The sequence below is a fragment of the Chiloscyllium plagiosum genome, chromosome 15, assembly GCF_004010195.1.
Source record: "Chiloscyllium plagiosum isolate BGI_BamShark_2017 chromosome 15, ASM401019v2, whole genome shotgun sequence".
NCBI lineage: Eukaryota > Metazoa > Chordata > Chondrichthyes > Orectolobiformes > Hemiscylliidae > Chiloscyllium > Chiloscyllium plagiosum.
The window spans coordinates 60,669,669-60,682,080 of record NC_057724.1 but is presented as its reverse complement, the minus strand read 5'-3'; the positions used below and the strand labels follow the sequence as shown (position 1 = coordinate 60,682,080).

The window sequence follows — 12,412 nt, the reverse complement described above, 5'->3', positions numbered from 1 at the left end:
GCTACTGGCAGGGCATTCCATGAACTCACGACTCGCTGAGTGAAGAACCTACCCCTAACTTCAGTCCTATACCTACCACCCCTTAACTTAAAGCTATGCCCCCTTGTAATACCCGACTCCATACGCGGGAAAAGGTTCACACTGTCAACCCTATCTAACCCCCTAATCATCTTGTACACCTCAATCAAGTCACCCCTAAACCTTCTTTTCTCTAATGAAAACAGCCCCAAGTGCCTCAGTCTTTCCTCATACGATCTTCCTTCCATACCAGGCAACATCCTGGTAAACCTCCTCTGCACCCGTTCCAGTGCCTCCACATCCTTCCTAGTATGGCGACCAAAACTGCACACAATATTCCAGATGCGGCCGCACCAGAGTCTTATACAACTGCATCATGACCTCAGGACTCCGGAACTCAATTCCTCTACCAATAAAAGCCAGTACGCCATATGCCTTCCTCACCGCACTGTTTACCTGGGTGGCAACTTTCAGAGGTGACACTCCTAACCAGAAAATGTTTCAACAGCAACTGGTTTTATACCCCTGCTGATTTTTACTTCCATTTGGATGTTATTTGAATGCTGTTTTCAGATGTCTAATCTATTACATTGTCAGCATATTTAATTTACCTGATTGGATGGGATCCTTTCCCCACTGAATAGCTGAGCTCCACTCACTCCACAGCTTAGTATTTGCACAGTACTGGTTAATCTTACTTCGAACTTGAAAGGTGTAGAATTTCTTTGGATCTACACTTGACAAAACAAATTTTGTTTGTGCAGTGATGACTTGTACCTAGATGAACAAATCCAGAAAAAGCAGCATTGTAATCAGAACTGAAGAAAATATTAAAATCTCATTTCATAGGTAAACAATGTGTCTCCAAACTCCATGCTATTTACACTGATTGATAAGGAACTCATTCCAGATCGCCATTTTCTCACATTCTCAGTAACCTGCTCTTTATAGTACAAGGAGGAAGGGACAATCCAAGATCTCCTGAGTTGAAACATCATGGACAAATAAGAAAACAACAATTCAAAAGTCAATTTCCATCAGATTTTTCTTTCGATGTCCATGTTTTACTGAGACTGAAAGTGCAAATGTATGCAGTGACCAACTAAATATTCATTAGGCTTAGGTATATTGTATTTATTATTTTATATTCACTCCTTGATGTCATACTCATTAAATGTTGCTTCGTTGTCAAGATCACAGCGGACATTTTAGTTTGTCAATGTCTTTTTGAAAACATGTTGTAGTCCTAGAATGTCTTGGATATTAAAGTCAAATGACGAACATGGAACATTGATAGTCTATTTCCATGAAGATTATTACAGTCTGTTTATGAAAGGCCTGGTGGGCGGCACGGTGGCACAGTGGTTAGCACTGCTGCCTCACAGCGCCAGAGACCCGGGTTCAATTCCCGCCTCAGGCGACTGACTGTGTGGAGTTTGCATGTTCTCCCCGTGTCTGCGTGGGTTTCCTCCGGGTGCTCCGGTTTCCTCCCACAGTCCAAAGATGTGCAGGGTCAGGTGAATTGGCCATACTAAATTGCCCATAGTGTTAGGTAAGGGGTAAATGTAGGGGTCTGGGTGGGTTTCGCTTCGGCGGGTCGGTGTGGACTTGTTGGGCCGAAGGGCCTGTTTCCACACTGTAATCAAATCTAATCTAATCAGCCATTCTCACATTACCTCACGAGTTCAACTGTTTTCTTCATGTCTAGACCAAGGCTGTAATAAATTGAGGAGCCAAGTGGCTTGAATGCAACTTGCAGGCAGTGTCAGTGAGCAGGCTATCGCTGTATAAGAAACATTAGTTAGCATTGTCAACAATTTCATCCATCACTTTGCTGATGATCAAGAGATGCTGGTGGGCCAGTAATTAGCCAGATTGAATATTTCCTGCTTTTTGTGAACAGAATGTACCTGGGTCATGTCTTACATTGTAATATTAGATCTGAATATAGGATGACAAAAACATTTTGAAACAAGGATTCTTTATCCCACTGGAATCAGGTCATTACACAAATTAAGGGATTTAAGCAAGGAAAGAAGTATTTAGAAGGAACAAAACTAGTAGTTGCATCTGTTTAAGGAAATGCTTTCTCTGGTGGAATGATTTTCCTATGAAGCCTCCTTCCCCCAAGAGGGTCTGTTTGACAGCTCCAGTGCCCTGCTTGGTTCCCTCCCTCACCATTGCCACCTGCTGCTGGAGGTTCCAAACACTTCCCTGTTTGAGCCATGCCATCCCAATGAGTACATACTGCACATACAGATAATTTATGAAGCAGTTTGGTGATCGGCAGATTCAATTGGAACATGTTGCTTGAATGTTTGTGTCTATATTATTGGCAACAATTTCTTCCTGCATCACCGACCTGGACAATCTGAAAGGGTTCTGGTGATATGCAGTATTTGCTCACAAGAGCCTACTCAAACTCTTCTTTGCATTGCTAATGGCTCTAGGCTCTATGGTAGATCACCCACATTGGGATATAGGTTGTTCAAGTCTCCAGGAGTTGCAGGATCTGCAGCATTTGTTACTTCAGTTTAAGCCTCCTGAAAGGTCACTCCATTCCATTTTTGAGGGACAGAGTAGGCCTCCCCACACTGAATGTACCCTCTTAATTCACAACACACAGGTCTGTCCAGGAGTCCTCATCACTATCTCCCTCCATTTCACTCAAATTATCGTAAAACGACATTTGAGGTTCCACAATTAATTTGTTTTCAAATCATTCATCAGACGTCTGACCCCAAGCAGCTCTCTTCTTCTGTGAATCATTTTCTGAGACTGTCCCAACTATCAGTTCAACAACATTGATGTGACTACCTGTGTCAAGCCATTTGGTGACTCCTTGGAGTTTAGCATCCCAGATATCTGTATTTTATTCCAAGCCCTGATATTGCAACTTCAGAAGAATAACCTTGTGCTGACGATGCGTTCTGTTAGCCTTTCAATTGATCAATGCTTCTCTTCTCAGTGCTTCTCTTTCAGTTATCTCAAATAGATGTTAGATGTTATCTCAGATGCCAGGCTTAGCCTTTTGTGGTGCTCAGCTACCCACTCATTGATCTGACCATCCCCATTAGAAGGCATGGGGAGACCAAGGAGAAAGTCCATTGTCAGGACATAGCCATGCCTGAAGAAGAGATACTGTGGAGAATAGCCTATGGAGGAATGAGGAGTGCTATTATAAGCCAAAACCATCTCCAAAAGGTTCTCAGACCACATTGGTTTACTCTCATGAGGCCAGGTTCACAGATGGTCATACAGAATTTGTCTGAATCATCCATTACCCTCAGGATGATATTGAGTGGTGCAGCTCCTGGCAATGCCACGGACCTTGCAAAGCTTTTGCTCTCACTGTGAATCTGACATAGAACACTGAAACAGACAAGCCTTCAGGTACTAACATGCTGGATAAATTGAAGTATTTTGGTCAAGGGTGGGAATAGCCTGCATGAACTTGGTGATGACATCCAGGAGTACAACAACACGCTCGATTCCATTACTGCTGAGGAGAAGGACTACAAAATCTACTGCAATACCTCTAAAGGTCTCTTGGTTACCAAGGATCCTAGGTTGGGGTGAAGTTGCCTCCTGACTTGGGCCAAAGCTCAGCTCTCACATTACAACTGTAGGTATTCTCTCAGGTATTCTGGACCAAAAATGCCACAGACTGGTCAGGGCAGTAGTCTTTTCTGTCACTTAGTGTCTTGCTTGATTATGAACCAATACCAACACTTGAGGCTGTCAGGAAGGATAAGTTGCTTCAACATTCTCTCTTTACCATGAACCAGCTGATAGAGGACTCCATCCTCTTGCTGATCCTCTTCCAGCACCTCAACAGTTTCTGTGCCTATTTGGACACGCTCGTCATTGGCTCTGGGTTGCTGGATGTTAGGCCTTCTGGCAATGGTGCAGTCTGCTTCTGTTTGTGTTAATCAGCTGAAGCTTTCTGAGTTAGATGGCAAGGGTGAAGCCACACCAGGTTCGACCTGTCCAGACTTGGTTTAAATCTCATTCATAGTTGTATCCATGACACGCAACTGAATTTTAGTCAGAATGTCATAGGCAATTAGGGTTGGAATGCTGCCTTTGACTTGGGCCAAAGACCCACGCAGCTGTTTATGGTGTGGGGTCCCTCCTATGGTCAGTCTTCTGACTAAAGCCATCAACATTGCATTAGTTTTGACTGAACTAGACTAAATCTGGCATCAGAATAGAGCAACATCAGGAATCCATTGACTTTCTACTGATTAAACCTCAGTAGATGTTTGAAAATAGCTAAGTGGGTTGCATTAAAGACTTCTAACCCTGCACAACACATCTCTTTATTTCTGGAGAATCAATGGTTTAAGTTTCATACAGGAGCAATTCTACACATTCTACTTGTTCAGCTTGAGACTCTGATTGACGTAAGTGATAGATCCTCACTTTTCTGTTTCTCCTCCTTTTGAGGACTGTAGGAGAGGCTTACCAACATGATGATTTGCTGAGGACATCATGGCCCAAAATTCTCTGCAGGTAGTCTTCAGGCATGCCCCTGTAAAGGGGTGGATGGTGAGGAATCTTTACTGGACAGATTCTTTGTTGGGGGTAAACATCTTAGTCACCGAAACTGGTAGCCTGATGGATATCTTACCCTATTCTCCCACAATGACAAGGGCTGCTCCCAAAATTACACCAGGTGGGAGCATGTAGCATGTGAAACGTGGCACTCTAGTAATGCCAAATATCAATCAGTTAGAGATGGTGTGTCATGACCAGAGGTGATGTGGGCAGGTAAAGGGACAGCCCAATTCATTGCTGCTTGAACAATTCTAGGACCCTGTGGGAGAAAGTCCACTTCCCTGTCCACCCACACCATGGACACAAAGAACATCAGGAACCATGTCTGCCTAAGCCACAACAGAAACTACCCAGAATGCCTCAGCCTTGACCAAACAGGTGAACTAAGACACTAGGCAGCAAACAGGAGATGACTCAAGCCACTTCCAGATTGAGGAATACACTTCCTGAAACAGCCTGACAACAGACTTCCTCGCCTTCAGTAAACATAACTGCTCCCGAAGCCCTAAGGGCAGCCTCACTCCTCACACATACTAGAACTCCATAAAGGATGCACAGACTGAAAGGCACCAAGATACCTCGCTTGTGGACTCACCACAATGGAAACCCATTGATGCCAGGATGAGAAATATTAGCACCTACTCTCACGGAGGATTGGAATCTCCTAACCCAATCACTGACTGATTGTTGTTACCGGACGGCTGATTGTCCTCCCATTGATTGAGTTTTACTCTTGATTGTACTGTAATTCACACCACATGACTGTACCCCTATAAAACTGCCTGTGCTCACTGCTTGAGGAAAAGAACCCTTGGTCTACCTGTACAGACTATCAGTTCTGTGTCAGTGTAGTCAATTTCTCTTCCAGTGATATTGCTTGTAATAAACAGCTTGTCAATTTCACCTGATCCACGCTTGTATCATCTCTATTCAGTTGGGTAATTTCTTCCCATATGAGTTGACACACTTTAAGTGTATCAAAATCCCTGAAGCCCCATCTGCCAACTTCGCAACGGTCCTCAAAGCAGTCACTATCAATGCTTTATAGATCACCTAGATACACCCAAACACCATGATTATTCTCAAGTTCCTTATTTCCATTAGATTATTGATTGGATCATGAACTATCAGAAACTCTAGGCTATGAAAAGTGTTATTGAGGACAGTTAGGGAGAGATAAATGAGGCTGCATGGTGGCTCAGTAATTTGCACTGCTGCCTCACAGCATCAGGGACCCGGATTTGATTCCAGCCTTGGGAGACTGTGTAGAATTTGTACATTCTCCCTGTGTCTGTCTGGGTTTCCTCCAGGTGCTCTGGTTTCCTTCCACAGTCCAAAGACGTGCAGGTTAGGTGTATTGGCCATGCTAAATTGCCCATAGTGTCCAGGAATATGCAGGCTAGTTGGATTAGCCAAGGGAAATGCAGGGTTACAGGTGTAGGGTAGGTGAGTGGGATGCTCTTTGGAGGTCAGTATGGACTCAAAGGGAGAAAGTGCCTGGTTCCACACTAAAGATTCTATGATGGTAACGTACATCCAGTCCCTACAAAGACGAGACTTAGATGAGGGAAGAGATGTCAACCAGCTCACACCCCATAGCAATTTGCTCACAGAAAAGCTAATAAGTTACAGTAAATACCCTTGGTTCTGTGTCAATTAGCCATGTCAAATCTACATTGACAAATTTTATGCTCACTCTAGGGCAAGTCCCTGTCACTCTACATAAGATTGTGCCCTTCAAGAAGAATTCTCACTCCTGCCTGGCTCTCGCTGAGAGGTCCAAAAAGTTTAAAGTCCAGTGAGAAGGGAAAGCCATTGCAATGGATGTGCCTGATGACAATGGTGGCCACGGATGATGAGGGCAGTCTCGAATGAACCTTGACATAATTCAAACATCTCTTGAATGGGATCAACCATGAAGCTTGCCATGGAGATCGGACAACAAGGATTGGATTTGCATTTGCTGTGCAGTAATCTGTTCTGCCTGCTTCTTCAACCTGTGGTCTACATCCCCATCCATGCTGACAGTCACCTGCCTGATGGTAGTCACTTTTGTGGTCTTACAAGTTCGATATTTCCCCATGTTCCAGATGATGTGATCCCACACACCACTGAAACAAAATTGAGGTTTATCACAATTAAGTCTCCTCAACTCCATTTGGACATAACTATCTTTCACCGCTTCACTAAATGTTCTTCCCTGGGCAATCTGAAGGAGGAATCCAGCTGAACAACACAATCAAGCAACTTCAGCAGCTCCAGGGATACAGATACCATGTCCTCCTCTTCAACATGCATTTGCCTATAAAATGTTTGTTCTAGGTGGGTCAGACTACTGCAGTTCCCATAAACTTCTGTCAGTACCTCAAAGATGCAACCGCACACTTCTTTGAGCATAAGTAGCCCTTCCCACTATTTTCCATTGGACTTTCCCACAGGAGGCTCAATTGTGAGCACCATTTACTGACTGCAATTATCAGGTGTACACCTTCAATCAAGTCTTCAATCGCCAGGCCACCACATGTTTCCAAATATTCCCCAACGTTGTCCAGCTTCCTTTCATTGGCAAGTAGAAAATCCAACCAGCAGGGTCACTTTCATCCTATGTAATCTCAAGGCAAAACATAAAGAGAGCCTCTGCTGTTTTTGGACTAAAGCTTCAATTTCTATCACCAATACCTGAGTCTACATTAATGATGGAGTAATTCTAGCCTCTCTCATAGACTTTGTCAGTCTCAACCCTCCTACCACAAATTCCATCTCAGCCCAGTGCCTTTCAATATCACCTAGCATCTCTTGATGCCTATGCTGTGCAATCCTGCCAACTACATCGGAAGTATAAGATGAAATTTGAATACACGGATGTCCCAATGACTATGAAGAAGGGCATCTTTATTCCTCCAGCATCAGGTTATTACAGAATTGAAAAGAAACTCAGGATAGGTAAAGAGGAATTATGGAATTAAGCTTGTGGTTTCATCTGGCTGCCTTTCCCCAAAAGCACCCTTGTCCAGAGAGAGTCCTGTTCAATTGCTCTTCCTGTCTTGCTCAGTGCCCTCCCTCATCCCTGCCACCTGCGACTGGAGATGTCATTCCAACATAGTTTGGCTAATGCCATTGTTGTAGCAGAACTGGAATAGCTTGGTTAGGGCACAACTAATTCTTCAGAATATGCCTACAATACTATTGCTCGGATGCTGTCTGGGTCATAGATTTCGCAACATCCAGTGCTTTCAGCCAATTCTTAATATTGTGTTGACTGAACTAAATTGGCCGAAGACAGACATCTGTGATGGTCAGGCAGCATCCAGGGAACAGGAGAATCGACGTTTCGGGCATAAGCCCTTCTTCAGGAAATGAAACGTCGATTCTCCTGTTCCCTGGATGCTGCCTGACCTGCTGCGCTTTTCCAGCAACACATTTTCAGCTCTGATCTCCAGCATCTGCAGACCTCACTTTCTCATCTGTGATGGTCAGACCTACTGAGGCTGATGTGGATCAACATTGCTGACCAAAGCAGACTACAAATGTTTCAGCTTTGTGCACTGATCTGCTGGTCTTTCCTATTATTGAGAAGAGTAAAATTGGTGGAGCTTCCTCGTCCTCATACCTGCCAGTCTTTATTCTTATTATTGCGGTGCCTGATTTCATACATTCGACATTTCAGTAACTTGGCTGGTGTTTCCCAGCTCAAAAGGAGCTCATTGTTTTCTGTCATATTCAGCGTCATGTTTGTAGGAGGGTAGAGTTTCACTGAAAGACATGAATTGAGTTTTTGCTGTTATTGAAGTAGGTTATTTCAAGAACTTTCAGAGAATGATTATTTCAGAAAAATAAATGGTAGGACAATCTTGCATCCCCTTACTTCTTGTGCCCCTCAAGCATTTACCCTTGTGTCCATCCTATGTCTTATCTACTCATTCTCCCTGAATTACTGAAAAAGGAAAGAATCTTCCCAGACCCTGGGCTATAGTGAGAAACTTGGAAAAGTGTGTGCAATGCCAAAGCAAGGGCTCTCACCATGTTGACACCAAGAAGTCTCATTTTCCAATCAGTTCCTGGAGTTTGAGATAAGATTCTGCACTTCAGTGCTGCAGCAAGGAAAGTTTTCCTCCGGATAAGCAAAGCGCAATGTTGGCACAGCCTGAGGATGTCCCAGGACTTTGTCACAGAACTGTGCCAGCTGCTGGAGGGGAACCTGAAGGGGTGGACCATTCAATCCGGGTAGCAGTCAAGGTGACCACTGTATTGATCTTTTATGTTAGTGAGTTTTGAGAAGATTTGTAGTTCAGGTTGAGATTCTGGATGTAGATTTGCTCGCTGAGCTGGAAGGTTCATTTTCAGACATTTCATCACCATACTCGGTAATATCTCCAGTGAACCTCCAGACAAAACTTTGGCTTACTGAAGATGTTACCTAGTATGGTGACAAAACATTTGAAAATAAACCTTCTAGCTCAGCGAGCAAACCTGATCTTTTATGTGACTGGTTCATTCCAAGGAGCTACAGGGGACCGTGTCATGTACAGGAGTTGTGAGGTCATGTTGTGGCTGTACAGGACATTGATTAGGCCACTGTTGGAATATTGCATGCAATTCTGGTCTCCTTCCTATCGGAAAGATGTTGTGAAACTTGAAAGGGTTCAGAAAAGATTTACAAGGATCTTGCCAGGATTGGAGGATTTGAGATATAGGGAGAGGTTGAATAGGCTAGGGCTGTTTTCCCTGGAGCGTCTGAGGCTGAGGGGTGACCTTATAGAGGTTTATAAAATCATGAGGGGCATGGATAGGATAAATTAACAAAGTCTTTTCCCTAAGGAAGTGGGGAAGTCCAGAACTAGAAGGCATAGGTTTAGGGTGAGAGGGGAAAGATATAAAAGAGACCTAAGGGGCAACGTTTTCATGCAGAGCGTGGTACATGTATGGAATGAGCTGCCCGAGGACGTGGTGGAGGCTAATTCAATTGCAACATTTAAAAGACATCTGGATGGGTATATGAATAGGAAGGGTTTGGAGGGATACGGGCCGGGTACTGGCAGGTGGGACTAGATTGGGTTGGGATATCTGGTTGGCATGGACGAGTTGGATGGAAGGGTCTGTTTCAGTGCTATACATCTCTATGTATATTTTGTGTATTTGATATTGTGCTTTCAAAACAAAGCAGTCTGAAGAGAAGGTAGTGTTCTAAAACCAGGGGGCAGGAGGATGAAGCCTTTGAGCAGGAGGAACATCACCTTCAGCATGATAGAATGCAGCTGCGGCAAGCACAACAAGCCAGACAGAACCTAACTGACACCCAATTCTCATTAATAACAACTGGATGCAATGATATAAATAAGGAATAAGTGTAGGCCACGCAGCTCTTTAAACCTGCTCTACTGTTCAACAAGATCAAGGCTGGTGTGATCTTAAAACTCAAGTCTACATTCCTATATATCCCCCGATGACCTATCATCCCCTTGGTCATCAAGCATCTATCTACCTTTGCCTTAAAATTATTTGAAGATTCCGCACCTTTTGTCTTTTGAGGAAGGAAATTCCGAAGACGCACAACCCTCTGAGAGAAAAGTATTCCATCATCTCTGTTTTAAATGGGCGGCCACGTAATTTTAAACAATGACCCTTAATTCTAGATTCTCTCACAAGAGGTAACATCCTTTCGGCATCCATCTGGTCTTATACGCTTCAATTAAGACATTGCTGATTCTTCTAATCTACAGAGGATGCTGGTCTGGCCTCTCGAGCCTTTCCTCATAAGGCAATTCACTAGCTATATAATTGTTGGTGCTCTGGTTGTTTAATCGTTGTTCACTTTTGGTGATTGCAAATAAAAACTAATGTTCTGAGGTGACTAAAGGACTTGCTGCATGTACTGGTCCACATTGATGCTGGTCTACAGTGGACTTTGGGGAAGGAGTCATGGTGAGAGGAAATGTGGCTAAGAACAGTTAAGCTGTGGGGCCTAAAGAAGCAATTGGGGTAGGAACGTGCAAATAAGTGTCAACAGTGCCATCTATGTGCCATGAGAGGCATTATTTGTAGCTGCTGTACCATTACGTTGATGGTGAGACACCATTCTGGAATGCCGATGCTTAACCAAACGCACACTGGCGGTTAAAGATAGTGCCATGCCAGGAATAATCTGACCCTGGTGAGTTCTTTTACCTATGGTGAGTGTGAGAATTATACTATCATTGGTCAAGAATGGTGCCATTGGGTCATGGTATTCAAATAAGGAGACATGTCCAGGCGGTTGTACAAAAAAACTCGCTAATTTTGCGAGTGAATTCCTCCTCAAAACTTGATAAAACTGACACTTAGCAAAGAAATTGTAAGATTCAGTCCTAGTTTATCTACCTTGATTCTGTAGCTGGAATGTGTTAATCAGGACTGCTGCGTCACTGGATCCATTTATATAAATATGAAAGTTTTCAAATTCGACAATTTTGTCTTTTGAGAAATAGCAACCAACGTTATAGCCATTTTCTTGGATATACTTCCTACATTCCATCATTGGATTTGAGGTATACCTGTATAGGATAAGAAATGGTTATTATTTTGTTTCTAGTTTATAATATGGAAATTCCAGTGCAAATCATTACGTGCAAAAGAATTCTTTAAACAAAGAGATTTATTTATAACTTTCTCAATAAATTATTTATTGCCTTTGAAAGTGTAGACAGTGTTTTAATGAAGGAAATGCAGCAGCCAGTAACACATAGCAGACTCTCAGAAACCAAATAATCCATTTTTTATTAGTTGTTTCACAGGTTGAGGGATAAATATTGGCCAGGAGATCTTGCTACTTCTTCAATGCAGTGTCAGGAATCTTTTACACCAACCTCACACAGCAGATGTCCCATTTATGTGATAAATCCTTTGTGATTCTTCTTCAACCTTAAGTTTCAATGCAGTGATATGTATTTGTGTATGTAGTCTCAGATGAGGCAACTTCAATTTACAAAATACATGCTTGAAGTGACTGCAATGGCAATTCATACCTTATCATCTTTAAATTTAATAATAAGTTCTTCAATTTTCAATCTAGTTCAGCTGGTGACTCCCATACTATTTACCTCAACTATTTCATGCAGGAGCAAGTTCTACATTATGGTCAATCTTTGGATAAAGAAATTTGTCTTGAACTACTTATTTGCTTTGTTTTCTTCATTCATGGGATGTGATTACCACTAGCTGGGCCACAGTTAATGCCTGTCCTTGATTATGATAAGGTGGTACCAGTGTTGGACTGGTGTGGGAAAAGTTAAAGATCACACAACACCAGGTTATAGTCCAACAGGTTTATTTGGAAGTACACGCTTTTGGAGCACTGCTCTTTTGTCAGGTAGCTACCTAACAAAGGGGCAATGCTCCAAAAGCTGGTACTTCCAAATAAACCTGTTGGACTATAACCTGGTGTTGTGTGATTTTTAACTTTGTCCTTAATTAGCCAGGGGACAGGTAAGAGCCAATCACATTGCTGTTGGATCTTGTTGAAAACAAAGACCAGACCAGATTATTATTAACATGCATTTGTTGTTTGAATACAGCACCCCAACCCTTGAGTACACTCCCCAAAGAATGGAAATGGCTTCGCTGCATCAAGACTTTCATCTCTTTAAAACCCATTATCAGTTTATCTTTCAGTCTGTCATAGTTTGAATGAAAGCAGGCTCATACGACAATTGCAACGTTATCAACGTAGTATAAGTTATCACTAGAGGAATACTTAACATGTTTATGTGACATTCCATCATCCTTTAATTTAATGAGGTTTTTCTTAAAATAATCAGTTCCACTTTTAACATTCAGAAAACATCATGGATACATTGAG

The 12,412-nt window shown here is 42.7% G+C and overlaps 1 protein-coding gene across 1 annotated transcript in view; it reads right to left on the bottom strand.

Annotated features, from left to right (window-relative positions):
* LOC122557517 (cytokine receptor common subunit gamma-like) overlaps positions 1 to 12,412 on the bottom strand; it is a 61,934-nt gene that overhangs the window by 33,838 nt on the left and 15,684 nt on the right. The window contains exons 3-5 of the mRNA XM_043705265.1: positions 10,936 to 11,108; positions 8,189 to 8,331; positions 630 to 795 (exon numbers count right to left, since the gene is read on the bottom strand). Coding sequence (XP_043561200.1) covers positions 630 to 795; positions 8,189 to 8,331; positions 10,936 to 11,108 — 482 coding nt within the window. The remainder of the gene's footprint in view (positions 1 to 629; positions 796 to 8,188; positions 8,332 to 10,935; positions 11,109 to 12,412) is intronic.